Below are 26,048 nucleotides of genomic sequence, written 5' to 3'. Positions count from 1 at the left end.
TCTTCATCTGTATGTGAGAAGCGATTCCACCGTGTCAGCAGAATCCAAACAGACTGAAGGTCATCTCTGAAAGGGGAGACGATGGACAAACAAATGTTGCCGTCGCAGTGGGTCTGTGATGGGAATTTGCACCAAAAGGTCCAGAAAACCAACCTTCTGAGGGAAAAGAACGGATGAGCATCCAACTGGTGACTTGCTGGGTTCTTTTTGGAGGGATAGTTAAACAATAGGTGCCTTTCTGGTGGAATTTAATTTCCCCTTTTGTTAACTGACAAAACACAAACTACAGGGTTTTTTTTCTTACTGTAGTAGCACATTTATCCGTGTATGTCACATTGCACCACTTTCAACCGCACATTGTCTTGATTGTTCAAAACATTTGGGGACTCAAAATGGAAAAGATACGTTTCACGAGCAGAATAGAAAGCTGATGCCGGTTAACGGTAAGTGTTGAGCCCTGTCACCTGTTTCTTTCCCAGGATGATGTGTCTTTCTACTGACAGCTTTTGTTCGACTCCATTCAAGCTCACGTGAGTGTGCGAGGAGCTGCGGTCTGTGTGTAATGTCCCGTCATCATCGCTCGGCCTGACGCACACGCTCTACCTTTGTCCTCGTTCGTTTTCAATTGAAAACAAAGTCTGAGGCGTGAATAAAAAAGCTCCGCTTGCTAACAACCGCCTTTGTCCCCGCTGCTGGATCTGCCGTCCCGAGAACAGCTTAATGACAGAGTGAGGCGTGTGTTTTCTTTTGTGTATCTTTTTTTCATACACAGACCGGTCGTGCAGCCGAAGCCGCTCGCCGCTGCTTCTTCCCTCCTGCGCTCAGGAGACGGGAAAAGACAGGCTGGTGTGGCGCGAGAAGACTGTTTGTCACTCAGCAGCAGGCCGCGGTGTATAATTACCACTTACTGCACAATCAGCTGTCTTGTCACACCCTCGGTGCGCTTCGACATTCACGTTCGCACCGCTGGAGAGAGTTTTTCGGTCCTTTCGTGGGCGTCTAACTTTTCCTTCCCCTCTCGGCATACGCTTACTATTTCAATCAACATCCTCCTATTCTCTCAATTATCACAGGTCTGACTGATTGGACAGCGGCCCGCGATGATTTTTTGTTTACACATAATTTGCGACCGCTCCTCTGCCTCCCGTGCCAATTTACATATTTTTCCCCCCCCTCATGCGTGCCTGCCCATATATCTGCCTCTCGCTCCCCTCTTCACTTTGCTGTGCCAGCACTTTGGTAGCAGAGCCGCTGGGGGTGGTGTTTAAATGGTGGGTGGGGGCTGCAGGGGCAGACGAGAACAGTCAATATTTCATATCTCTACCTGGAAGGAGACACAGAGGGCAGTGCGAAATTCAAATAGGGTAAGATGTACGACGCCCACGCACGGTTTTAACTGTCCTGCCAGTGGGGGGAGGCTACAGGAGGCCATGCAGCTGGCGGCTCTTGACATGAGGAATCCATTAATTTCAGCATTTGCAAATAGAACACTGAGTTTTCTGAGAGGACGGCGGCGCTTGCACTATGGGAGCCGAGAATTGAATGCAAGGACAACAATAAAAGCGAAGTCACATTAGCATAAATCAAATTGTCAAACTTTTACATCTTGCAATGCATTGTTCGCTTTTACTGCATGGCTGGAAGTTTTGAATAATGCAACCTGTGAATAGACGCGACCCCCCCCCCCCACCCCCCCTTCCCCTCTCTACCCGCCTTCCTCTGATCAGGTTTCAGGTGTGATTATGTGCTGCTGGTTTCAAAGGTGTGTTGTAATGGAAGTGGATGGCTGTGGATGAAAGGGGTGTTCCCTTCCTCGCTGCCAAACTCCCATTCTTCCGCCCGAACTCAATCAGCCATTCAGGCCGCGTAGACCGAGCTCACTGTTGGCCCCTCATATTGGTTTCCTTTGCCCAGAGAATAACTCTGCAATCAGTTCACATTTTTCCCATCTCCCTCTCAGGTTGGATACATCTGCTCTCATTCAGGCCTGTGGCACTCGCAAATGAACGGCGTGTGTTTTCAGCGTCCAAATAGCAGCTCTGCAAATCATCTGCCGTGTTTCAGACTTCGAGCTCGAGCGCGCCCACCGAGACGAGATGTTCATTCCCCAATGCCGACTGCTTTCCACGGTAATGCAGCGGTTCGTATGCCATTCCTTAGTATTTGCTTACAACAAATCAATAAACACTAATGTGCCGACTGCGTTGTGACTGCAGTGGTCCAACTCCACTCTCCAAACCCCAACGCCAGCGCTGCACAGACCCGGTTTACCGTCAGCTGACACAAATATCAGCTGATATTGTGCAAGGGTGAATGGTGAAAAAAGTGAATACGGAGTGATAGTGTTATAAAGTAAACATGAGTACAATGATGGTCCCATGAAAAGGAGGTTGGATGCACTCCAGTGAGAGAACCACATCCAACTCTCCTGCAACAATAGCGAGAGGAGCTGAGCCTGTGTACCTGTCTCTCTGTGTGGCCCCGGTTAAATGCTGCTTCTTGCGTTTGATCTCGACAGAAGCCCCCTTTTGGCTCATTTGCAGGGCCTCGCCACTCGGGTGCTGAACTCAACTTCATTCCGGTTGCCGGTGTTTGTTCTGCTTTCACACAGACATAATTAAATCAAGCCTAATCCACTATTTATGCATTCTGCATTTAAATTATTCACACAACAGTTTTGTGTGTTATTGCATTTTTTTTCAGAGACAGTTGTAACTGGTGGGGCTTGCAGATATTAAAAATAACATTCCTCAAGATTGCTTCTTTTATTAATTAAGCTCCGTTTGCTCCCCCATGCAGTGCAATTCAATGGAGTCGTGTGAAAGCTGTGCTTGCATTTCTTTGCTGAAGCAAGTATGAATTTGCCTAACACAGTCACACAGTGTGTAATAAGAGTAATTATAGTGCCATCAGCTTTCCAAGAATATTTTTAACGTTGAAATATCAGTGCACACAGACACAAAACAACCTCCAGTGAATAATTCATGGCGTACATCCATATAAACACCATAGTCTCACCTTGAGAGGAGCGGCAGGGTTTTACACATCACCGTCTGTTTACGTCTGCATATGTGAACAGCGTATTTTAACACCTTTTGGGCCTCCAAAGGGAGCTGCCTAAAATTAACTCCAGCGTCTTTTGATTTGTCTGTTGAAATTGACAAAAAAAAGTTTCACCGTACTTTCTAAAAATAATTCTGATTGAAATGCTTCTGATGCAGCACCAAACGATCGCACAATCCTTTGATTTTAAATTTAAATAATAATAATTTCTGAAATTCATAATATACTGTATTTAAAATATTCAAACATTGCACTTGACAGTCTGCTGGTCTGTGGTGGGAGTGTGCTTTGTAGCTTGTAATTTGACTTTTAAAAACTCACCTGTCACCTGTGCTGATTAACGGGGCAGAGCGGGCCGAACATGCTGCTGAGTCTAATCATCACAGTCCAATGGGCAATGGGCACAAGCCTCCTGCACCTTCAAGTCACAGCCCGCTGTGGTCTTTCTAGAAGTTGCTTTACTTCATGTCCGTGGTACATTATTGAAGTGCTTCTTACACCCAGCGAGGAAGTTGACAGGCTGCATACAGATTCTTCACTAAACTGTAACTGTAACTGCAAATTATTAGTATCTCAATGTGTTTTTCTCCAGGAGTTGATCCAATGCAGTGCACTCTGTCCCCGAGGACGTCTCTTGACAAATCTATTAACGGGACAAATGGCTACGTAGAATACAAATTGCGTGTGGAGACATTTGTGTGTGAGCTGTTTTGGAGCTTTATTTCTCCATGTGTCGGCCAAGTGGAAAACAGACAGAGAAGTTAATTAGGCGCAGTAGATTCTGATGTTCCAGTTCCAACAAAAATCAAATGACACCCACCGCCATCCATCACCGTCGAGCCACCCTCGGTGCACCTGTCGGGCAACCCTGTTGTATTGAAATGGCATTCCGAAGGTTTCACATCTCCGTGTTAAATATGGAGAGCATCCTGGAGACTGGTGTCATTACTTTTAGATCACAGTGGTGTAATATTTTATTACAAAGCGACCCACTGTCTGACTGACTTTTTTTCTCCGTTCATGCTACAGCTCACTCTCTGTTGAGCACGGAAGGATCTTAATGTGTTTGAAGCACACTGAAACAGAAATATGATCTAATCTTAGCGAAATTAAGAAATCAGATCATGGGTGAAATTGCTCCATATTTGTTGTACGTCCTCTCACGGAGCAGAGTGAATGTTTACTCTGGTCATCATTTGCCTCCTGTGGTCTTTGAGCGTTTCGGTTGTGCACATATCAACTTTTCATTCATTAAGGAGGAGCAGGGGAAAGCAAAAAACACAGCATGCCTGACAGTCTGAGAGGAGTTTTTGCACAATTTGTATTGCAGATAGATGAAGCTTACCTTCCTTTTACCCTCGTTTCTCTGTGTGCATCCATTTGTTGTTCAGACACTGACAACTGCATCAACCTGAGTCTCCTGGCGAAAAAACACTCAATCCCTCAGAAATTGTTGTTACAGAACACTACTCTCTATATCCAGAGAGGTTTGGTTTTGTGCAAAAGACCAAACAACATGTGATGCGTATACCGAAGCTGGCCTATCAATACATAATGCACTACAGGTGTTGCCATAGCTAACAACATCCCACTGATATGCTGTGGATTGCACACACAAACATAGACGGTAGAACAGAAAATGTCTTGATACCATCTTGAGGGCCAGCAGGTGCAACATTGTTTTTCCTCTGAGTAACGCGTATTGTTGAAAAACTTCTAAATATTTCAGAAATCTTTTGCCCTCCAAAATAAATTCAAGCAGAAAAGCACACGTAGCGCTACCAATTATAATATGGGTGATCATGACTAGTGGTACCATTATATTTGGGGTGTATATAAAATACACATTTCTGTATTATGAATTAAACGTTGTATATCCTGTAAGCCATTTAGTGTGGGGGAGGATTTTTGTCTTTTCCTTATTTTATCCACAATGAAGGGTGGATAAAGGGTGGAGGTTTTTTTCTGTGTCAGGTCACAGGTGTACAGGTAGGAAAGCATTGCGCGGCACCTGATTTTGGACATTCTAAAATGAGTCTAATGTAATGTTCAAGATGTTATGAAATATGATGATATGTCTTGATTAGTGTATTGCATATCAGATCACAATGACGGTATAATACTATGTTGGCTTGAAGAAGCTCCAGGTCAAAGGTGTAATCATTGAATGTGCTGTAATGTTGACGTGCTCAGGGACTTGCGAGGTGAGAGAGGGATTTCCGGTTCGGTCACCAGATGGAGTCCAAGAGGAAGGTCATGAAAAGCCCGGGCGTGGACGGAAAGGCGCCAGGACCAACCTGGGAGGAGCTGCGTTTGGACGTGCAGCCAATCACACGGCTGCAACGGGATTCTCTATTCTGAAATATTAAACTATTCATAGCGTATTTATCACACGTATTTGCTTCTGTTAGATAGTTCATTGTTTTTGGTTTTGAAGCTGTTGTTCTGGGAGGGCTTTCGACCCCTCGCTCGTTTGTAATGGTTCTCTCTCTCTCTCTCTCTCTGTCCGATACACTGAATCGCTGCGGAGAGTCTGGTTGAATTAACTTCGGTGTTGCACAGCTCTGGTACTGTCTGAGAAGTTTGATCAGCGGCGAGTTTCACACCGACGGCGGGTCGTACTATTTCCCCCGTGCAGTTGACAACGGTGCAACAGTTGCATCATCAGCTGTGAGCGCGGCAGTGATGAATTCTGGGTGCTTCTTCCAGCTCCCAGCTCCCAAATCTGCTCAAAGCCAAGAGGGCACGAGCAAATTCTGTCGCACCGCGCGGGGACGACATGAAGTGTAGAACGCACCTAATGATGACGGAATATCCGGACATGAGCTTCTGGAGGTCCCACTGGATCATCTTGATGATGAGTGAGGGAGCCAGCATGCTCATGGCAAGTAACTCCTTATCAACAGGCAATGAAGAGGTACCTTCTTGTCTTCAATTTGATTTGATTACACAAAGGCACAGAGCAGTGAAATGTCTCAACACTGACCGAGAGGGTCTGAGAAATGCTAACTGTTCGACACCAATGAATTTATGGAATTCCGTACTGCCTCAAGACTTTGCTCCAGTGAGGGATTATAAATATTATCTCATCGTTCTTTGTCCTCAGTTGTGGTTTAGTACGACTTCCATTGGTCTGCCTCTCAAAATACCCGCACGTCTTTTTTAAAGGATTTCCAGGGCGGTTTGGAAATAAAGAAACATTTGATGCCATTAAAAAGCTTTGCGATGTATTTTACAAACCTATGTTCATGTGTGCGCCATTATAACTTGAACTAACTGAGGGTCAAATGAAGTCCTCCAACCCATAAGACCTTTAGTTCCTGATCTTCTAGTACGACACACCGGAGTTATTCCGAAATCCTCTGATTCTCAAACAGTTACAGTTCTGAGCGTGTAGTTAGTTGTTGTGTGGTCAAAGTCAGTGTTTTGCCAATAATTCTATTTGGGCGGGTGCCCCGTCCCCCTCCCACGTCAGTCCGTCCTTGAGAGCTGCCTGACACGACCTGCGGTGTTCAACCTTTGAACTCTGGACGTTCTCTAGCTAGAAGATACAACTCATATCAATCACAACACATGAATCAAATGAGTGGAAAACATTTTCTTAGGAGTCATTCCAGGAAAGAAATGACAGAATTAGTCCTTTCACTAAATTTCCTGAAACAACATGAATGCATGTCAATGAGCACAGTAACAGTAAGTATGATGGGACCAAAGGGGGAAGTCCATTCATTATAGACCGGAAATGTCCACAGAGGAAGGAGGTCGGGGCGGATGGATGGGTCACCCGAGATCAGACTTTAACACAGGGGTTTTTCCTCTGTTTCCTATGAACAGACAACGTTTAATCAGCATATTCAGCATAAAACTGCAACCGTGTCTTTAACCCGAGATTCATCTCACTTGACGCTCACATGGTATTCACACTCGCTGTCAAGAGCCTCACCAAGCTACGTATTTTCTCATCAATATTGCTTACATTTACACACACATTTATGATAGGTTGCGTGATGGCAAAATATATTCTATGATCACTATCGTCAGTTCGTGTGCAAGTCTCATTTGCACCGGCGTGTATGCGCAAAAAGTACATCATGAAAATAAGAATATCATGAATACTAATCCATGAATCCGTCGATAAATCTCTAGTAAAGTCAGATGTCTTCCCTAATTATGCTGCTACCAGACCTAAGTGATCAAGTACTTGTTGGCTCTAATTCATGCAAGCAGGATCATTAAATTCCCAATGAGCCATCACACATTTTGTGGCTTTGGTAATAAATTCAATACAAAAAAAACCCTGGGCTGTTGTAAATCTGCTATTCGTAAAGCAAAATGTACCAATAGACGTGCTGCCACTGAAGAAATGTGGTTTGTTGTGTCCATCCGAGCCAAAAGAAAAAAATAATAAATCAGGAGATTCTACAGAAACGTTTAACTCTCCGGAGTGAAAAGCATTGAAAGAAAAACAAAAGCAGAATTTGTCCGTGTATGTTGGCGTTTCGACGGCAATCCCCCAACTACAAAAAGAGAACCGGGACCCATTTTGTAGGATTTGCTTAATAATTCATCACAGCCTTAAACCAATTCACTTCAAGTGCCCAGATGGTGTTTTTATTAGGCGAATGCTCGATACTCGAGAGGAATAATTTCCTTGCTTGCCGAAACTGGCAGCCAACCTTCGAGCCACGCAGAAAATTTACCGAGCAGAGAATCGGCCGAGCCGTTCTTCAGGTTACTAATTCAGAAAAACAATAATTTTCATTGTTCTGTGGAGGCAGGCGGTGCAGGGACGGGAGGTTTTTGGGTCACTTTGTGCCCTGCATGGTCGGTTCTAATTAACTTCTGGATGCAGAAGAATCGAGCAACGCTTCTGGCTGGATATATGTGTCAACACAGAGACAATTCCTCCTTTCCTTCTTTACCTTCTTTACCTGCTTGGTCCAATGTGAGGAAATAACAGCGGCTTGACACAAAGGTGTGACGCCATTCATTCCAGTCACTGCACTGGATAAACCGTGGATCCTTGTTGTAACAGTTCCTCGGCCAAGTTTTTTTTTTTTTCCAGGGTAAACAATAAAAGCAGAAAGCAGTATGTCCTGAGGGGAGACGAATGAAGTGTATTTCTGATATCGCTGACCTTAAAAAAAAATGAAAAGACAAATCCTGGCCTGTGGTCAGAATCACCCACCGATCTGCAGCAGTGAACTCGACGAGGAGTACTTCTTAATTATCCGCCTCAAGCTGTTTATTTTGAAGATACCGTTTAAAGGACAGAGACTGAAAGGAGGGAACTGAGAGAAAGAGACAGCTTTTCAATACCGTAGTAGAGTAAGCGGTGGAAATGAAGCGGCAATGTGAATGGCAGCGACAGTGGCAGGCTTGGCCGGGTTGATTGGCACTGCAATGCTGTCATATTCCTTTTGATGGGATTAAATTGTCATGACCTCTCAGATATGGAAATTAAGTCACTGATCTGAGGCTTTGGAAATGTCAACATTATTAAATTGGGTGACCAGTTAAAGGCACAGTTCATTCTTTTTCTACATCTTTATGTGACACAACTGTTCAGCAACTGTAGCTTTATTAGCCTGAATGTGTACGTTTTATTACTTTCAAATAAACAAAAAAACAAATCCTTCTCTTCAGCAGAGCAATTTTAAGATGAAAACACCTCACATATGAAAATAAATAGAGTAATTCCCACCAAAAAAACCTACTCAAAACCCTACGAATGGCTAAGGAGGGACACGTTTACTGCAGATTGTCACATGGGCTACTGGTTGGTTGGACTTTTATTTCATTTCAAGCGTAGATTCTTATCCCACTGCGGTCTTTCATCGCAGCTTTAATAAAAAGCTCATACTCATGCTGTGGATCAGGGGTCGAGGGGGTAACTGGGGTGTGAAATAGACTCCAGTCAGCTGATGATGGGACTCATCTTCATCAGACCCACCTTTGCTCCATTTGAAGTGAAAATATGAATCTAATTTGTCCGGGAAATAGGTTTTTTATTTTGTATATACATATATTTTTTATATAAGTTGTACATATATATATATATATACATATATACACATATACATATATATACATATACACACATATATATACATACATATATATATATACACACATATATATACATACATATATATATATATATACATACATATATATATATATATATATATATATATATATATATATATATATATATATATGCATTACCCCCCCCCAGCTCACGCACGTGGGCGTCATCACAGGGAGCCGTCTGAGCGCTGATCGCGCGCACCGCCTCGCCCGCTCCGCGCGCGGTGGGCGGGGCCGTAGTGACGCCGCCGTCCAATGGGCACCGGCTTCCTCCGGACGGAGCGCAGCAAAACCCTCCGTCTTCTCAGCGGCACTTTTGCGCCAGACAAGTAGGGACGGTCGTTCGCTCAGCGCCCGAGAGGAAGAAACAGCGCTGCGGGAATTACTGAGGTGTCTTTGAGGCGAAGAAGAAGACTTCATCTCTTGCTCTTAATTTTTTTTTTTTTTTTTGGGGGGGGGCGAGGGGAGTCGGTTTGCTGTCTCCCCCATTACACGCGAGTTTGCAAAGATGAACGTTGGCTGCGTCATCCTCGCGTGCGCCTTACTTCTGGTTGCATCCTCGGTAAGATGACTTCTTTTCTGCGGCTCTTTCCGACTGACTGTACGGTGCCGCACTGCTGTGCCGCTGTGTGTGTGTGTGTGTGTGTGTGCGCGTGTGCGCGCGAGCGACTCACTTTCCCCCGCAGCGCTGCGCTAAAAGCAACATGACGCGTGTAACTGAGCTCAATTTGGCGACGTTTAAGGTCAAGAACATTTCAGTCTTTTACCGCTTTGACAAAACGGGGGAAAAAAAAAACGATGAAAAAAGTCAGTTGAACTCGCGCGCAACCTTCTCCATCCTCTCCATCCTCTCCATCATCTCCACCCTCTCCGTCCTCTCGCCCGGATAAACTGCAGCGCGTTATTGCGGAGGACAGTGGCTCCTGGAGGGGCTCCTCGTCCCCTCGGCTGCGATCAACTTGCTTTAACGTTACGCACCGTTATTTCTCCCTCCCTCTCTGCACACTTTCCCCAATGAACCGCCCGGCTGACGACCCTTCGTTTATTAAGAAGGATGGTGTTTAAAGGAACAAGCAACGGAAAGGTTTCCTTACTTTATTTTCAAACTTATAGCGAATAATGCTCTGAAATCCGCTTCATTTGCCAGGTGTCTGTGAGCTTTGTGCTGCATGCACAATGCTACAGAGTGCATTTCCTTCACGAAAAACCCGAATTGACGAGGTGTTTTTAGCAGGATGGAATGTCTGCTGGAGGAACCGTGTGCCTTCATCGTGCGTGTAAATCAAAAGTGTGATTGAAAGCATTTGGCATGTCTCCTTTGGACTCGCACATGCACCCACACTCTGTCTCCCTCCAGTCAGCGTGGAGGCTTTAGGTCCAACATTTCTTTGCTAAGTCATAGTCGTCACCCTCCTTCTGATGGTGTGTCATCGACCACATCATCGTGAATCGTGTGATCAGTTTCACTGTGGTCCACATACGGGCGTCATGTGTCATGGCGCTAGTGGGGATTGTTGCTATCGCACACTGTGAAAGTGCTGCGTGCCGTCACGTCTGCACCAAAAAAAAAAAAAAAAACGCTCGAACCGACTCCGGAGAGACCCGCAAGTTCGATATCGGGCTCCAAAGATCAGATTGTGACCCTGTGGCTGGACTTGATTTTTCAAAGCTTAACAACCCGACTTGTTTTTCCTCCTCAGGGGAGCAAGGCGGGCCAGACCCTCAAAGCCCCGTGCAGACCCGGCTTCTCCCAGAACTTCTACACGGTCATCGTCTCCAGAGACGTTCTACACGGCAAGAGCGTTCTCAAAGGTGAGCCCGCCTTCATCGCCCGATGTTGTCGTCTCGCTTTGTCCAGATGTGACCTCATGGTGTGAGTGAGCGTCTCCATCGCTGGTAAAAGGTGATGGAGACACAACGCGGTAAAAGGACCCTTTGGAACATAAGCAGCTCATCCCGTGCACAGACGTGCGTGTGTTCAAGCAGAAAGAGACAGTTGTTATGATGATGATAATGATGATGATGCCGGGTTGAACAAATCTTGGGATGTGATTAAACGCGACGTGACAGCCGGTGTGCAATACACTCGATAAGGAGTTTCACTCATGGACGAACAACTAAATTACGCTGATTGCAGGAGAACAAACCTCAAATACGTCCCCTTTTCTTTTGCTGACAAAGCAGAATCCTTTAAGTGGCCCAGTCCCGACGCTGCACGTTTGCAGCTGCCCAAAACTGAGCATTTTACTGACACTGTTGGGTGGGATAGATGATCCGGCCTTTTTTCATTCTTCCTGTTTTAGGCGAGAATTGAATTCTGTCGTCATTGGCTTTGTTTCCTTCCACGGCGGACTGTGACGTTCATCTCCTACCATTTGAAATCGGGCCGTAGTTCCGTTCCGCGCGTCTCTCCTGTCTGCTGGTGTGGATTTTCCACACTGGAAATAACAAAAATCACGCTCGTTCACATCCTGACCTTAGCCGTTAACATAGAACACGTTATATTTTAACCTCTAGGATGAAGACCGCTTCATCCGTCTGCAGGTTTTCATAACCTGGTTTTTGATATGAGCCCAATATTATGCTAATTCTGCACTTTAGCCTATTTCTGCACCGTTCCTCACACTTCAACACTGTACAATAACCTCGGCTCTCCCCCGACTCTCTGCCTTGATGGCCTAATACGCTATTTGTCTATTATTAGGTGAAATGCGGTTTGCCAGGAGGAAATGGTCTTCTCATTTTAACAGCGGTTTGAGCAGTTTTTTCCGGCCGCGGGGCGAAACAATTGGCTTATTCTAAAGGTTATTTAGTTATTTAGAGGCTGACAAGGACAGTGCAGCCGGCCAGGGGGGAGGCGAGTCGGCCCGAAGGGGCTCGGCGCGCCGCGCTTGTGCCCTTATTTGGAAACGAGTCGAGTTCCTCTTTACCGACCCAAACATTGTTAACAGGGCGTGATGTGTCCGCTCAGATAACATATGTGGTGCCTCCTCCGCGTTTCTGTGTGTTTTATGTTGGGGGGGGCAAGGGTGTATGGGATTAGGCATGTTGCACACACAGACACACACGTGTCCTGGTTGGTTGGATTTACCTGACGTGCGACACCAGCTTTGCTCTTTGCTCTGGTTTTATCTCTCGGTGGAAATCAGTTAGGGGGGGGGGGGGGGGGGCATGGTGGCTGCAGCAGCTTTGCATTGAGTCCTCATGCAATGATGAATGTGTTGGGTGGGGAAGGGGCCTCGCTGAAGGTCTGCTCTCCAGATAGTGGGCCACAAAGCAGGAGGAAGCTTTTAATACCAATGCCACGAGATGTATAACCCCAAACTGTCTCCTCCCCAAGAAAACAAATGGGCCCCGCGATGAGATGAGGGAGGGTCTGGGACGCTCCGGGGTGGCTGCTGGGCCGCTCTGGTCTGTGGCTGTTGCCTCCCCGGAGAGAGAGACAGTGAGCGGTGGGGAGGTGGGGGGGAGTAAAGCACTGTGGCCCAGCAGATGCAGTGTGAACCGGGCCTCTTGTTTCCAGTCGCTGAACAATGTGCCGACCTCAGCAGCTTCTATCATGCTGAAGGGGAAGTTGTGTGTCGCTACTTTTCTTTTTTTTTTTTGTGTGTGTCATTAATTTGGAGCTTTTTGAGTTCATTTAATGTTTTCGAAAAAGAAAAACTGCCTTCTATGCTCTTGCTACATGCGCCCTACATTAGGTGGGCTGCAAGGACCATACAGTGGCCATACAGTGTGTTTTCTCTGTTGACCTTTGTCCACGGCGCTCTAGTGTTTTACGAGGAATCGTCGTAGGACAACATGTAGCGTTGTCGGTGGAGAAATGCCGGATGGCGAGCTACAAAAGTCCTCCGCCGGAGAAAGCCGGTGGTGCTGCAGCTCGTGGTCGACGCCTTGAACTTCTGGGTCATTGGGGCACTCGGCAAATTGCATCTGCTTTGGAGGCTGATCTCTATTTTACAAGGTCAGGAGCCTCTGAGCGAAGGGGAATTCATCTCAATCTGTTAGTCTCCAGTCAGATAAGAAAGAATATTTATAGCGGTGTTCACTTTTCAAGTTTAATTTGAATGTTTTTGGTAAAACTCTAAACCCACGCACATACCAACCGCACAAACCACCACCAAAAAACAGCGTGGCTTTGGTCATCTTCGATTTCAATAACAGTAAATTAACAACAATCAGCGAAAAAATTGGTACGGTCCTTTAACTGTGCTCTTCTTTTCCATAAATTGTCCCCCTTCTGGAGACGCCGCGTGTCTCCGGTGGGCTTGAGAGGTCGTTACGAGCCGTGATACGTCATTCGGCGCCGGCCCCCCTTTGGGTCATTCTTCTCCGGCTTCACAGGTTAAGATGGCTGTTATTGCTCTGTGGTTGACCATGAAAGACCTTCGTTGAACCAACTCCCAAATATCTGAATAAATCATCCCATGAGATGTTTGGAGGAACCAAAAGGAACCAATTCTAGCGACGGCACACGGCGGCGTGAGCCGTCCCCTCGCTGTCCGAGAGCCGGAACAGACGCCTAAGAGGGCGGACAAGGGGGACGTGGCCTCGGCGCAGGGAGGGAATTGATGTGAAATACAGTTCAGTCACGAAGGTGTCACTTTAAGTGACTGTCAGCGCATATTTGAAAGGCCAGCAGCGATGAGTTTCACCCTTGGCCCCCCCCAGCCGGCGCTGAGAGACGGCAAACAACGCGGCTCCGTGGGATCCCAGATGCCTGTCGACACTGAATATTTGGCTTCATGTTGCCGAGATTATATGACAAAGGAAATGACTTTGATGGATTCACTGGATCGGAGAAAGCTTGTTTCGGGGAGAGAAATCAATTTCAGTTTTTCACCGCCTGGTTTTAGAAATGCAGTAGACGGGGCCACTTTGTTGTGGGCAAAAATGAGATTAAAAGAAAAAATATTGATGACACCTAAATGTTTTGTGGCAGACAGCATCACAGATTGTGAGTGCTCCTTAACCAGGCGCACAATATCTGCTCCCCGTCGCCTCGACTCCGCCGGGTCCTTTCTGAGATAACGGCTTGTTTTCTCTTTCCGTCCCCGCTGAATCAGAAAAAAAGACACTTCCTTCGTCCCAGAGCTTTTATTCAAAAGTGGTTCTTTCGATTGCAGTTAAAAAAAAGAAGAAGAAAAAAAGGCAAACGCTGTACTTTAATCTAAAAGATTAATTGGAGGAGGATCACGCCTCCCATCAGCTATATTTCTCTCTGCGTGGATTTTCCTTTTGTTCAATTCCATCTCCAAAAAGTTCCGCACGCAAAACGACTTGTAACGCGACCCCAATTAGACCGTCTGGCCGGCGGCCATATCTGCTTTTGAGAGACAGCCCGCTCGCTGCCTGAGCCGGTGGACCACTGCTAACCTGCTATCCAAAGTGACAGGGCTTTCATAGGTGCGTCCGGCACCAATAAACTCAGGTGGTGGGGGGGCTTGTGGGATTAACTTTACAGGCATTCGATAAGCGGGAAGGTTTTTTTTCCTCCCTGTGACTCACGAACATCCCTCTTGTCCTCCAGAGAGTCTTTCATCTCTGCAGCCGGGACCTGCAGCGTGTGGCGAGCTGATAGAATACAGCCGCAGAAGATGAGCCACATCGTTTCTCCTTATCTCACCTGCCTTCTTACCAAAACCACGCTGCGCTCCCGTATCCCTCCAACGCCCTGCGACATGACATGCACGCTGAGCCAATTCCATCGAGCAAGCCACCCAAGATATAGTACATGCCTTTACAAAATCCCTCTCATCCGCTTTTGTAGTCATTTTCTCTCTGGAGGCAGTAAGTTTAAAAAAAATGGATGGGAAACCGTCTGTTGGCAGCAATGTTATTGCCTCTTGTTGAGGGGCTTCCATGTGAATGTTCTTGGTTCCACTGCACTGATCTCCACTGAGCTGCGCTCGCCGTGTACCGGCATTGGCTTTAGTCGGTGGGTCGATCATGTCGCGTACGCTCATTACAGCTCGGGTGGCGTCCCGGCGACACCAGGACAGCAGAAAGCCTGTACAGCTTAAACACGCACCTCTACCGACTACGCGTGGACTAGGTTTCACTTCGTTATCACTTCCGATGGCACTTTGTAGTGGAAATGTGTCGCTGCTTTATGATCGGGTGTCCACTGAGGGGGGGGGTCTGGTTTGTCCCCGCCTGGTCGCTCGCGTGTGGACGAGGGAAAACGGAGGTGGGCTAATTGTGCCCTGAATTCTGACCTTCGAACAGAGCTCACCGAGATTTTATCGGACCTCAACTGCCAGCTCACGCGGAGGATGCAAGCGCTTTGGGTCAAATCGTGGGGGGGGGGGGGGGGGGGGTTTATTACAAGGGAAGAAAAGGAGGAAGCCCAAAAAAAAGGCGAGTCCTTGGAAAAGGATTAAAGGATAAGAAAGACAGGGCGGTGGAGGAGCAACTAGAAACTACTGTACTTCACAAGTTGAGACAAGGGCAAATCAATGAAAAAATAAAATCAGGAAAGAAGCTTTAAGTGGTTTTTCTTTGGCATTTTCAAAAAAACCTGCAAATTACAGTTTAACCCTCCTGATGGATGCCGCTCTTTTCATGCACTATGAAAGAAGGTAGCGAAAAGCAGCCTTATCGCGGGAAACAAGCGCCGGCGGCCTTGTGTTCTGTGAATGCATCAGTTATTCTTTTAATTGGCCGCCGTCCTTCGCGATCGATGCGCAGTAGCGCTCAGCATCTCGATGTCCGTTAACGATCGCTGGGCTTCATCGTCGCCGCGTCGCTTCCGCTGTCGCGCTCCAGAAATGAGCAATTTCCCCACCAGGAAAAAAAGGTGAAGTCAGCTTCACCTTTTTAAGCTGTAAGGGTCAGCCACCCCCCCCCCCCCCCCTCCCCTCCCCTCCCCTCCCCCAGGATTGACTTTAGACCGAATACAAATCGAGTCTTAAGGTGGATTATTGCTTAATTATCAATACAATTAACATGGCGGAGAAAGAGGTTGGTTTGCTTGATCAACGGTCTGAAGGGGGAAGTGAAAAGAAGAGAGCGAGAACTCAAGCCCCAACTGTCAGAAGGTAATCTCAGTTTGAACAAATTTTCCATTTCCCTTATCATCGGTCTGGAATTGTGGCTCTTCAAAGGGGCGACGGGCTTTGAGCCGTTGCCAGCTTTCTTCCTCCAAGAAATAAACTACATTTGGAGATACAAAGCCAGAATTGACACACTGCATAGGCCACGTTTTGCTTTTATTCACTCCATGTGACGATTACCGGCTAGTTTCCCCCCCCCCCCCTCCCCCCACTTGGCCGGCGACAAACCACTGGCACCGCGAATCGTTCAGCGTCACCGTCCCACACCGAAGCAAGCACGCGCTCGGCGTCCGCCCGCCTGAATCAGAACCAGAGTCGGCGGGTTAAACAATTGTGCGTTTGAAAGGTGCACTTCATCAGGTGCTGATATTTTATCTGAGGTGCTCTGATGTATTGGATTTGACCCGTTTGTTTCGTTTTCTTTTATTATTATTTTACCTGTTTTATTTGTTTGCATGTATTATGTTCTTTCTGTCTCACGTTGATATGGCAATAAAGTATTCAGTCCGGCCTTAAGGCGGCTAATGTATTCAGCCTGCTAAGAAGACAACAAATCAATAGGACAACTTTGGAATTACTTTGTTAGCGGCCAACTCCTCATCAAATCCTCCCCTTTGAGCCGAGCTAACGGACACATTTCCCCGCCGCGGGACTAATAAAGGAGCGTTTCATCTCATCCAACAGAGCATTCTGCCCGCCGAAAACACAAACGGGCCAATCTGAACGCCATCAAACCCCCGTTAAAAAGGCCGCCAGCAGGCCGATCGCCACGCGCTCGTCCTACGGTGTGCGACGAGCTGCCGAGAATCTACAGCGAGCCTCGACCTCTCGCCGGCTGGATTCTTCCGCCGCCCAAAGTGTCACTTTATTGATGAATCGCGGCCCGGGAGGTTTGACCTTGCGTTGCCACTTGACCCCGACCCCCCCCCCTCATGTTCTCCAACACTCATGTCCTCAATCTGCGGCACCGGCTGAGATGAAAAACACGGCCCAATCAGAATGATCTACGTTGGGCGGGACTCGCCGCGCGGATCCTTCCAAGGCGTTGGATTCGTCTCCTCCTCGCTGCCTTAATTAAAAGGCTTCACTGTCAAGATGCCTTTTTTGTTCTACAAACTCCAATATCCAAAAGGGCCCCTCGCCAGAGAGCACCTTCTGCTCTGCTGGGTCCTGGGGATTAATTCAGCCTGGAATCCATGTTAGATTAGGTCGCCTGCATGCGCTTGTTTTTCGCCACATTTTCTTGTTTTTTTTTTCCGCCTGAACACACATTTGTTTTTGTTTATATGCAAACGCAGTATATGTTGTGCGTGTGTTTGAAGGCAGCGCCCCATCCAGAGAGTGATTATCTTAAATGGAGAAATTTAAAGGATTACAAACCAGCCTGTTAATCCAGCTGTCAATCTCACGGCTCATTAGTAAGCAGAGGAGGAGGAGGAGGAGGAGGAGGAGGTGTACCTGTTTATAGCAAGAAAGCTGTACACTTGTCAATCAAATAGGAAGGAAGGTTTTCCGTATTCTCGTATTCACGAGCAACTTTCCTTTCTGAAACCGAGACGTAACTGTAACGTTACATTTTCCACACAACAGCTGAAGCCTTAAAGAGGCGAAAAGCTTTTATCAAATTGCGCTTTTCCGTGTTGATATTCCGAACGCCAGCTTTTGCTTTTCATAACTTTGGTTTAAAATCTCTTCATTTGCACACTCCCGATCGCCGCCCGGCTCCCAAGCTGCTGCCTGTTATGGGAAGCAGGCGTCGTCACGCCACTCAGCTGCTCGGTTGAGGGCGCATTACGCCGCATCAGGACCCACTGGAGCGCGACTACTTACAACGGACTCTATTTTAATGGATTAAAACCTCGTATTGAACCGCTTCCTAGTGAAAAAAACGTACAAGTAGAGTTTATATCCGGGTTTTTTTTTGAATGAAGTACAACTACATGGCTCGCACAGCAGCACATACACACACGGGGTGTATGTGTGTGTGTGTGTCTGCAGATTAGCTTTGATGTTGAAAGATATACAGCTTCTCTGCCATTTTTCACCGGGCTCCGAGGCGCATAAAGGAAACAGTTTGGGGAAACGATGGTACCATAAAACAAAATAGAAACACAAATCCTGACTCCATGATGGAAGGAAGAGAGCGCGGATCGCGTCTGCTACGGCGGCGGTGCTTTTTCGATTTTGATCGTTTCATCCGGACGTCTGAAGCGGCCCCCGTTTGCTCGCGCGCGGTGACTTGGGGAGGCCCGCCGCTGGGAACTATTTGTTATGCAGCGCGTCTCCTCTCATTTGAAGCTCTCCATTCTCTTTTCAATTAGCAACTGGAGGAAGCTGTTCCGTTTCATCTTGTTGTCCTGTCACAGATGAGGTTTTCCACGCGTAAGTCTGCTAATAGCGCGTTGCCTCCCGATCATTGACTGGTTTGCTTTGTCGAAGAAGCAGCGATCGTGACCTTCGGCGGAGGGAACTCAGTCACACTTTGCACAGACGGTTTGTTGGAAATAGCTCTTCCTGGCCGGGATTCAGATGGCTGATTTGGAAATCCCGATACATGATCCATGCGGCGCCCTGTTGTGACGCAGATCTGTGTGTGGGAGGTGGAAAAATCTGCAAATATGCTTTGCTGACCAGGATATTCTGGCGTGGAATAGTTCCGCGACTTAATCCTGTCGGTGTCCCGTTCCCTCAGAGAGAGAATCTGATCTTTTATTGCTTACTTTGCTTTCTTACCATGAATATATTTCTCACTCCAAACCTGCAGGAGCTCATCATCCAACCTCTGACTCCCCTCCCTAATGAATCACATTTCCCCAAACCCCTAACTAAGCGCGACGTGCTCGTCTTGTTTGTATTTAGAGCTGTATTCACACGAGCAGGCAACACGCGCCCTGCCAACATGCACATACACACACCTTAACACAGCAGAAGTTCGTCCATGGTAGCAGAGGCCTGATGGCATTATGCTATTAGCCTTGACCTCTTGATAAGAACCCACCTGATGCGTGGACAATGACTGGAAAACAATGACTGTTTTCTTAATCCCATCATGCCTTTTCTACCGGTTACCACTTCTCGGCGTATTTGTGTGCCGATTGGATAGAGGTGCACAGTAAATACACGTGGGAAGATTATAACTGTCGGCCAGCAACAGGCAGAAATCCACGTGAAGCATCATTACCACGTCGAAGATGTTGCACTCAGTCTTTTGTTGTCTCTGCATAAAAAGACGGATGTTTTTGTTTTTGTTTTTCTTCAAATATGCTTAGGCTTGACGTTTGGCATCCTGGTCTTTACCCGGTAAGAGGCTGGTAATTCATAGAAGTACAGAGGAAAATCTGGGGTTGAGAGCCCACTTTTTTTGATTGAAATATGGGAGCAAATCAATAGAGCCCTCCTTCTCTGCTGGCAACGTGCAACGCAGACACATGCTGGTTGCATCGATCACAGCTTCAGAAGAATCACATTTTTCCTCCCCTGCTTCACTGCGTCTCTCTCTTTGTGCTCCCCCCTCCTCCCACCTTCTCCTCTCCATCTCTTGTCTCTTTTTCTCTCTCTCGTTGCCTCGTATAGGTTTTCAGACAAAAATAATAGTTCTGAGAACCAACAGAGACACACGAGAGGCACAAAGGAGGTGGAGAAGGTGTGTGTTTGTGGCGGGGTGGGGGGGGGCGCGGCAGTGTTTGAGCTCTGCACCACAACCCGACAATAAGACAATAAGAGGCGATCTGACTAACCGAGAAGCCTCCTTATTACGGTTAGCCTGGGTAAAGGGAAACGGGAAAAGGATGCAGCCATCTTGCCGCGTCATTATGACTACAACAAACACCCCCCTCCACCCCCCCAGGGCTGCGGCAGAGTGAATGATGGCTGTTCCAGCCGGGCACCTATTTAAATGCAGCGTCAACTTTATGGCTTCGTAAACCAATCCAGCATCAAGGCTGAGCCAAACGACGGCACGTCAGAGCTGCCAGAGACCAGTGGAAGGTGTCGGACAACCAGCTCTGTCGTTCGCTGCTGCTGCTGCTGCTTTTTGTTCCAAGCAGAGAGGTCATTGCGCCGGGGGAATCTGCGTCCGGCGTCTCGCGGTCCGTGCACAAGCAAAGCGGGCTTTTGATTTGCGGCCCGCAGGTTACAGGCCGAACAGTCATTTCTAATCTGGCCGCCCGCGCTGCAACCAGACATCGAGTGCGCTGAAGACTTTGAAGCCGCCAGTTAAGCGCCCTGTTTGAATAAGCCGCGCCGCCCTTCAGGGGCCACAGGGCCCGCTGTGGGTAACTCACCTGTCATGAATAAACATCCCCCCCCCCCCGTGCGTGGATATCTGGTGGGTTTTCTCGTTCCATGTGGTGACTCACAGCTCGATTTGCATTTTTGTGTTTTGCCGTTCCTTGATTATATGAAGCGGTTGGAACACCGCATGATGCTTTGACCATGCCGGGGTCAGGCCCGAGGCCCGTAGAGCTCATTATCCTGCAACCACGCTGGATGTTGGCAACAATACAAGACCCTCTTGCACCTTGAGGCCCTGCAGCGTGTTGGAGGAAACGCGAGGAGGGAGTTGGAGGAAGGTCTGAGCACCAATGCAGTCATGTGTGTGGCTAGCATAGCGAGCTGCAGAACGCTGTCTGCCGAGAAGTAAATAACGACCACTTTGTGAATGTTAACTGAAGGCAATTAACATGTGCTGGGCATCAGGATGTGTAAGTTCATTTTCCACCCGGTACTCTCTGATGTCGAGTCACTGTGGAGATGTCAGTCATTGTAGCATGATAATAGCTGGAAACATTTAATGGCTGAATGAACTACTGAATACTGAAGACTTGACCTCTGGTTTTTAAAAATATGGTCGACATGTTTATGGTCTCTGTTTATTTATTATGTTCAACTTGTTGTTGGCTGTAGGTTACAGGCCTCTGCTGCTGCCCTGTTAGCTCAACTTAGCCTGGCTTCCTAGCTCTGCCTATGCTATGTAACCCATAGCAAACACAGCCCCCCTAACTATTAATATCATGGCCAACATCACTGTATAGCCCCTAGAGCTAATAGCGTGCCTTAGCAATAGCACTAGCGTAACTGTGACATTCATTTTACTGGGAAACGGGTAAATCTTGACGTAACCTTAGTTGAGTTTTTAAATGCAGACCTGAAGATAATGATCCCGAATATTTTACACTCTGCCTCATTCACCGTTATCTTGCCAAAAAATATTTGTCACACAGGAAAAGTGTGAGAAGTAATTAAAATAAATGGCTGTAGGCTGAAAGGTTTAGTCTATTTAACGTGCTGCAATGTCGCATTTCAAGGGCCTGCCTTCAGTCGCTGTAACAGTTATTTTACTCCTAGTCAATCTTAGTAAATACTTGTCTTCAATCCTAACGCGGCGTGCACTTTTCTCTGTAAATTAATCAAATGCATTCATTTCTCTGCTGCCGACTGGTGGAAAATGCCAAAGAAAGAACTTTGTCTCGTTAATAAGCATTAACAGAGACTGGCGGTGCCGACATGTAAGCTGTACCCTGCAAGGACTTAAAGATGCTGTTTTTTACAGCAGTCTCTTAATCATCAACCCCCCCCCCCCCTCTCCCCCATCCCCCCTCCAGTTATTCACATATTTAATATGCAGAAGCCTCACTTGGCACATCATTTTAACTGGATGCATCCACATGCTTGCCTTACGTGTTGTTTATGGACGTTGGTGACCAGCAGACACACAGCATCCGAACACACACACACACACACACACACGCACGCACGCACGCACGCACGCACGCAGATTGACAGACGGAGAGACAAGATCATTTTATTTGCCGGTGTAATTCTATCAAGTTAAGGGATCAGTCATGGATCATACATGGATCACTGAGCCCCCCCCCCTCCAGTTTTTATCTTCCCCCTCGGAAGACTTTTAGATCCAATTTGCAGTCCTCTCTGTGCCCGAGTTGCCATCTTCCTCGACTTCAGTGCGTTCCCCAGCCTGAAGCTCTGTGTGAACTTCCCTTCACACTCTTGAGATTGTGTCTGTCGTTCCGGGCAGAAACCGAGCAAACAGGGGATAAGATGTGTGCAGTGGACGTGCTTCCTCACTCTCTTACAGAGCATTTGGCATGTATTTCTGCTTTCTTATAAGAACGCAGAAATGCATGTAAATGTATACATGCCGGGATGTACGAGCGGCCGCATGCTTGAGCTTCCCACCCCGCTTTCCATAATCTCACCAAACACCACCACAAGTCGGAAGCAAGGTCCTCGTAGGCTGCATTCTAAATACTCTCAAGGCTGGAGGCAGAGCAACATGAATTTCAATGAATTATTAAGCAGGATTATTTATTTACTTCCTCTGCACCCTGAACCACCTAACTGGCAAATCTACATAGCATTTTCTTTTCGAACCTGTAGCACATTTGTATGCATAATTTACTCTCACGGCTGACTATTTTCTTTAGGATGTCTTCCCCTCCAACGCCTTCGGGGATCCGCCCCGAGGACTTTGAATTGCGTTGAGCTGTTATTCTAATGGACTTTGGGTGTACATCGCGCCGCACTTATCTTCACGGGGGAGATCGAAAGGTCAGTTGGCGTGACTCCTCTTGTGACATCTTTGGTTGCCGTCCCGCGGGGCCTCTGAATTTCGCCGTGTTTGAGATGAATAGCATTTTGTGTGTGTGGAAGGGGTGTGTTGGAAAGATGGAAAGAGGACCCGAGGACTGGAGCCCAGCCCGCTCGCCAAACCTGCACCCATTCACGTGTTGATGTACATGTTGATAGTTTCCATTAGCGGATTACTGTGACATCTTAAAGGGGTAATTAAATATGCATACAAACCTCCTGAGCAAACAACCTTGGTTTATTACGAAGTTTAAATTAACGGTATTTTCCCAATCGCATGGTAAACATCATTATGGTTGTATTAGAGCCCTCCGCCTCGGCGCATTAATGGTGCGGCACATCAAACATGGCACCCTAATAAATGGCAAACGGGCCACGGGTAACTGAAGCACCGAGTGCGTGACCTATGCAGATAGCAAGCAGGAGTAAGTGTAAATCAAGTTAAATGAGATGACGCCTCCGTTTCCTGCAGGGGCTTCTTTTCATGGCCGTTCATTCAGTGTGATACGGTGTGTGTGTGTGTGTGTGTGTGTGTGTGTGTGAGACATCAGCAAGACTAACACTGTGGTGATGAAGGGGGCAGCTGCAGGGCAGTTGGATAACATCAGGATCCTCCTGATATTACTGCCAGGGGTGCCTGATGGAAATATGAGTGTTTTGTATCAGGGCTGAATCGGTTAATGAATGCACCCCTCGGGGCAGATGAATGCACATGAAATGTGTTCTATTCCACAGGCTGTGAATACGCCAGCCACAGAGACACCGCGTCGTCTGCAAAGGTCTACGACGAGGGACGAGCTCTTTGTCCATTTTTACTAAAGGGGAGCTGCAGAAACTTTTTATGCACTTAGAAATATACATGTGGCACGCGTGTGTATTTTAAACACTGGAAGAAAAATAATCTGTATTCATTCACACCCTGCAACTGTTTTTTGTTTTTTTTGGAGATACAAAGACGTGCGCGCTGGATATGCTCCCAGCAATGAAAGTCCCAACAGTCTCTCGCTCGGATTCTTGATTCTGAAGTAGTGTTTTCAACGCAAGACCAGAAGTTAGTTTTGCTGATAAATAAGCAAACAAATAAATAAATAAATGAATGATATGCAGAGATGAAAAGTCAAGCGCAGATTGCTTTCATTTGGATATGAACCCAGAAACCAATTCTCGGAGCGAGCAGAAGGCAGAAATTGAAGGATGCCCTCCCACACAAAGGAAAGCGCTTTCTGGTGCACAGCTGCAGTACGGCGCCGCACGAACGCCACCGCGACGAATGAAAACCTGCTCCTTCCCGTTCACAACGACGAGCTCTCTGGAGTATTGTCGCCTTTAGATCATAGATGTGTTGTTTTTATCCCCGCTATTATGACACAACCACCGATTGTATGGAGAAACTTGTCAACTTGTCAAATTACAAAGGACACTCAAAAAGACTAATTCCCCGAAAAATCAGTCACATGGTGCAGTCAAAGTCAGTGATTGGATTTTGCTTACCGAGACACGCTGCTTAATGTGTAAAGAGAGAAATAACTGTTAGAGAAGGTGCTGTAAAAGGATTTGTGCATTAATTAAAGTTGAACATTTAACAGGCTTTTTTAAAAGGTTTGTCGGAGCTGAGTGGGGCTTAATGGATTCATTCGGTAAGAAACCATGCTGCTCCGTGCTGGCACAGTCTTTCTATGGGTCATACGTGCACTTATCTGAATTATTCAAGTCCGCCGTTGTCCATCACTCCATCTTCTTCGTGCTAAAATGAGAACAATACAAAAGATTATCGTCGTTACGATGTATTCACCTAATATTTTATGTACGGAAAGAGTCCTTGTTTCAGATGAGACGAGTGTGTAAGCAGAAAGGTTTCTGGTCTTTCTTGAAGTACGTAGCCGTAGTAACAACACAACCATGTGTCTTTACTACGCCGCATCCAAGCCAATTATGTTCCTCCCGTGATGGTACACAGCCGCAGCGCTTTGCTCGAAGCCCTTTTCAACTTCCCTTTGCTCGCGCACACGGTGCCGAAGAAAGCCTTTCATGTGATTCATTACGCGGCCCGGAGAAAGGCCGACCGCTGACCCCCGACTCTTCTGCGCCCGGCGTGGCCCGACAGCGGTGCGCGCCGTCCTCTCGTCCACGTGTACAGTGCGAGGCGGAGTGAAGGAGCTTGATGTGGCAGCTCTGCGATCTGGCCGGGGGCCTCCCAGTGGCTGCGGTGGGGGGGTGGAGGGATAGATGGAGGGTGGGTGGAGGTGGAGGGGGCTCACGTCCAAGCTGCCCGCTGCTGGATGCCTCTTTGAAGTGCTGGTGGGAAGGTTAAATGCCGGCGTGGTTGTGTGGCGGCTGCAGAACGGCGGCGCTGCGTCGTCGTATGCAAAGTGTTTGTTGTGTTATTCATGTGACGCCTGTTGGTGCGTTCAATGTTACTCGGATTTCGAATGTCTCTGGGTCTATACAGGTGGTGGTGTCAAGTAGTACACGCGGTGGGTTGCATCGCATTGAATACGATCATAGCTGTGCATTGGTATTCTAAAGCAATAAGGTACGAGAGGCTGTACTTTATCGTCCAGTAATGTAACAGTTTGCATTATTGAAGATAAAGTACTGCCTTAAATACCTCATTGCTTTAGAATACGGTTAAATAGTAGTAAGTAAATCGCTGCCTTTCAGCACAAAATAGTTGTAGCCACCAAACGTTGTGTGTCTCTTTTCAGTAGTCTAGGGAGAAAATAGTCCCCGTACGTGCTGTAACCAGCATCGGGTCCCGCAGCGTCTCATCCATTCAGATCGCTCATGACGTCCAGCTTAACTGTCCGGTTTTTCGATTTGTGGGATTTCCGCTTCTTATTTCGGCGATCGCGCAAAAGCGAACTCGTTACTTTGAGTGCGCAGTGATATGGAACGCTCGGGTCATTGTCAACAGCAACTGTGCATTATCGCCCAATAACGTACCCCCCCCCCCCGTGACTCTCACTCAACCAATCAGAGCGCTGGATTTCATCCACCTGTTATAGTATGGATTAGAGTTTCAAAATCAGGACGGTATCACACTATTCTCATTTCTTTTAATGATCCCATAGTTTCAGAATCATGGCTGTATCCTGGTGTACACTAAATGCATTTTATGAATTACGTGCGTTTTATTTGTAATAATCCACATTTTCAGCGAGTGGTGCTGAGCTCGGGTTACGCTGAAGCACTCTGGCATAATACAATGTGAAGGATGCGTTAAAGATCTCA

At 47.1% G+C, this 26,048-nt stretch overlaps 1 protein-coding gene and 1 long non-coding RNA gene across 4 annotated transcripts in view; both read left to right on the top strand.

Moving 5' to 3' along the window:
• Nucleotides 1-329: 329 nt before the first annotated feature.
• On the top strand, nucleotides 330-6,195 carry LOC144388963 (uncharacterized). Its single transcript, XR_013453235.1, has 3 exons — nucleotides 330-443; nucleotides 1,961-2,129; nucleotides 5,257-6,195. It is a non-coding gene; the product is annotated as an uncharacterized LOC144388963 (long non-coding RNA).
• A 3,211-nt stretch (nucleotides 6,196-9,406) lies between these two features.
• cdh4 (cadherin 4, type 1, R-cadherin (retinal)) overlaps nucleotides 9,407-26,048 on the top strand; it is a 144,010-nt gene continuing 127,368 nt past the window's right edge. For 2 of the 3 annotated variants that reach the window (XM_040204419.2, XM_040204418.2), the window contains exons 1-2: nucleotides 9,407-9,715; nucleotides 10,854-10,965. In XM_040204419.2, coding sequence (XP_040060353.2) covers nucleotides 9,662-9,715; nucleotides 10,854-10,965 — 166 coding nt within the window. In that variant the 5' untranslated portion in view covers nucleotides 9,407-9,661. The remainder of the gene's footprint in view (nucleotides 9,716-10,853; nucleotides 10,966-26,048) is intronic. The other variant, XM_078092392.1, reaches the window with a different exon arrangement.

Source organism: Gasterosteus aculeatus, chromosome 17, assembly GCF_964276395.1.
Source record: "Gasterosteus aculeatus chromosome 17, fGasAcu3.hap1.1, whole genome shotgun sequence".
Lineage (NCBI taxonomy): Eukaryota > Metazoa > Chordata > Actinopteri > Perciformes > Gasterosteidae > Gasterosteus > Gasterosteus aculeatus.
This window is presented reverse-complemented; position numbering and strand designations above follow the sequence as displayed.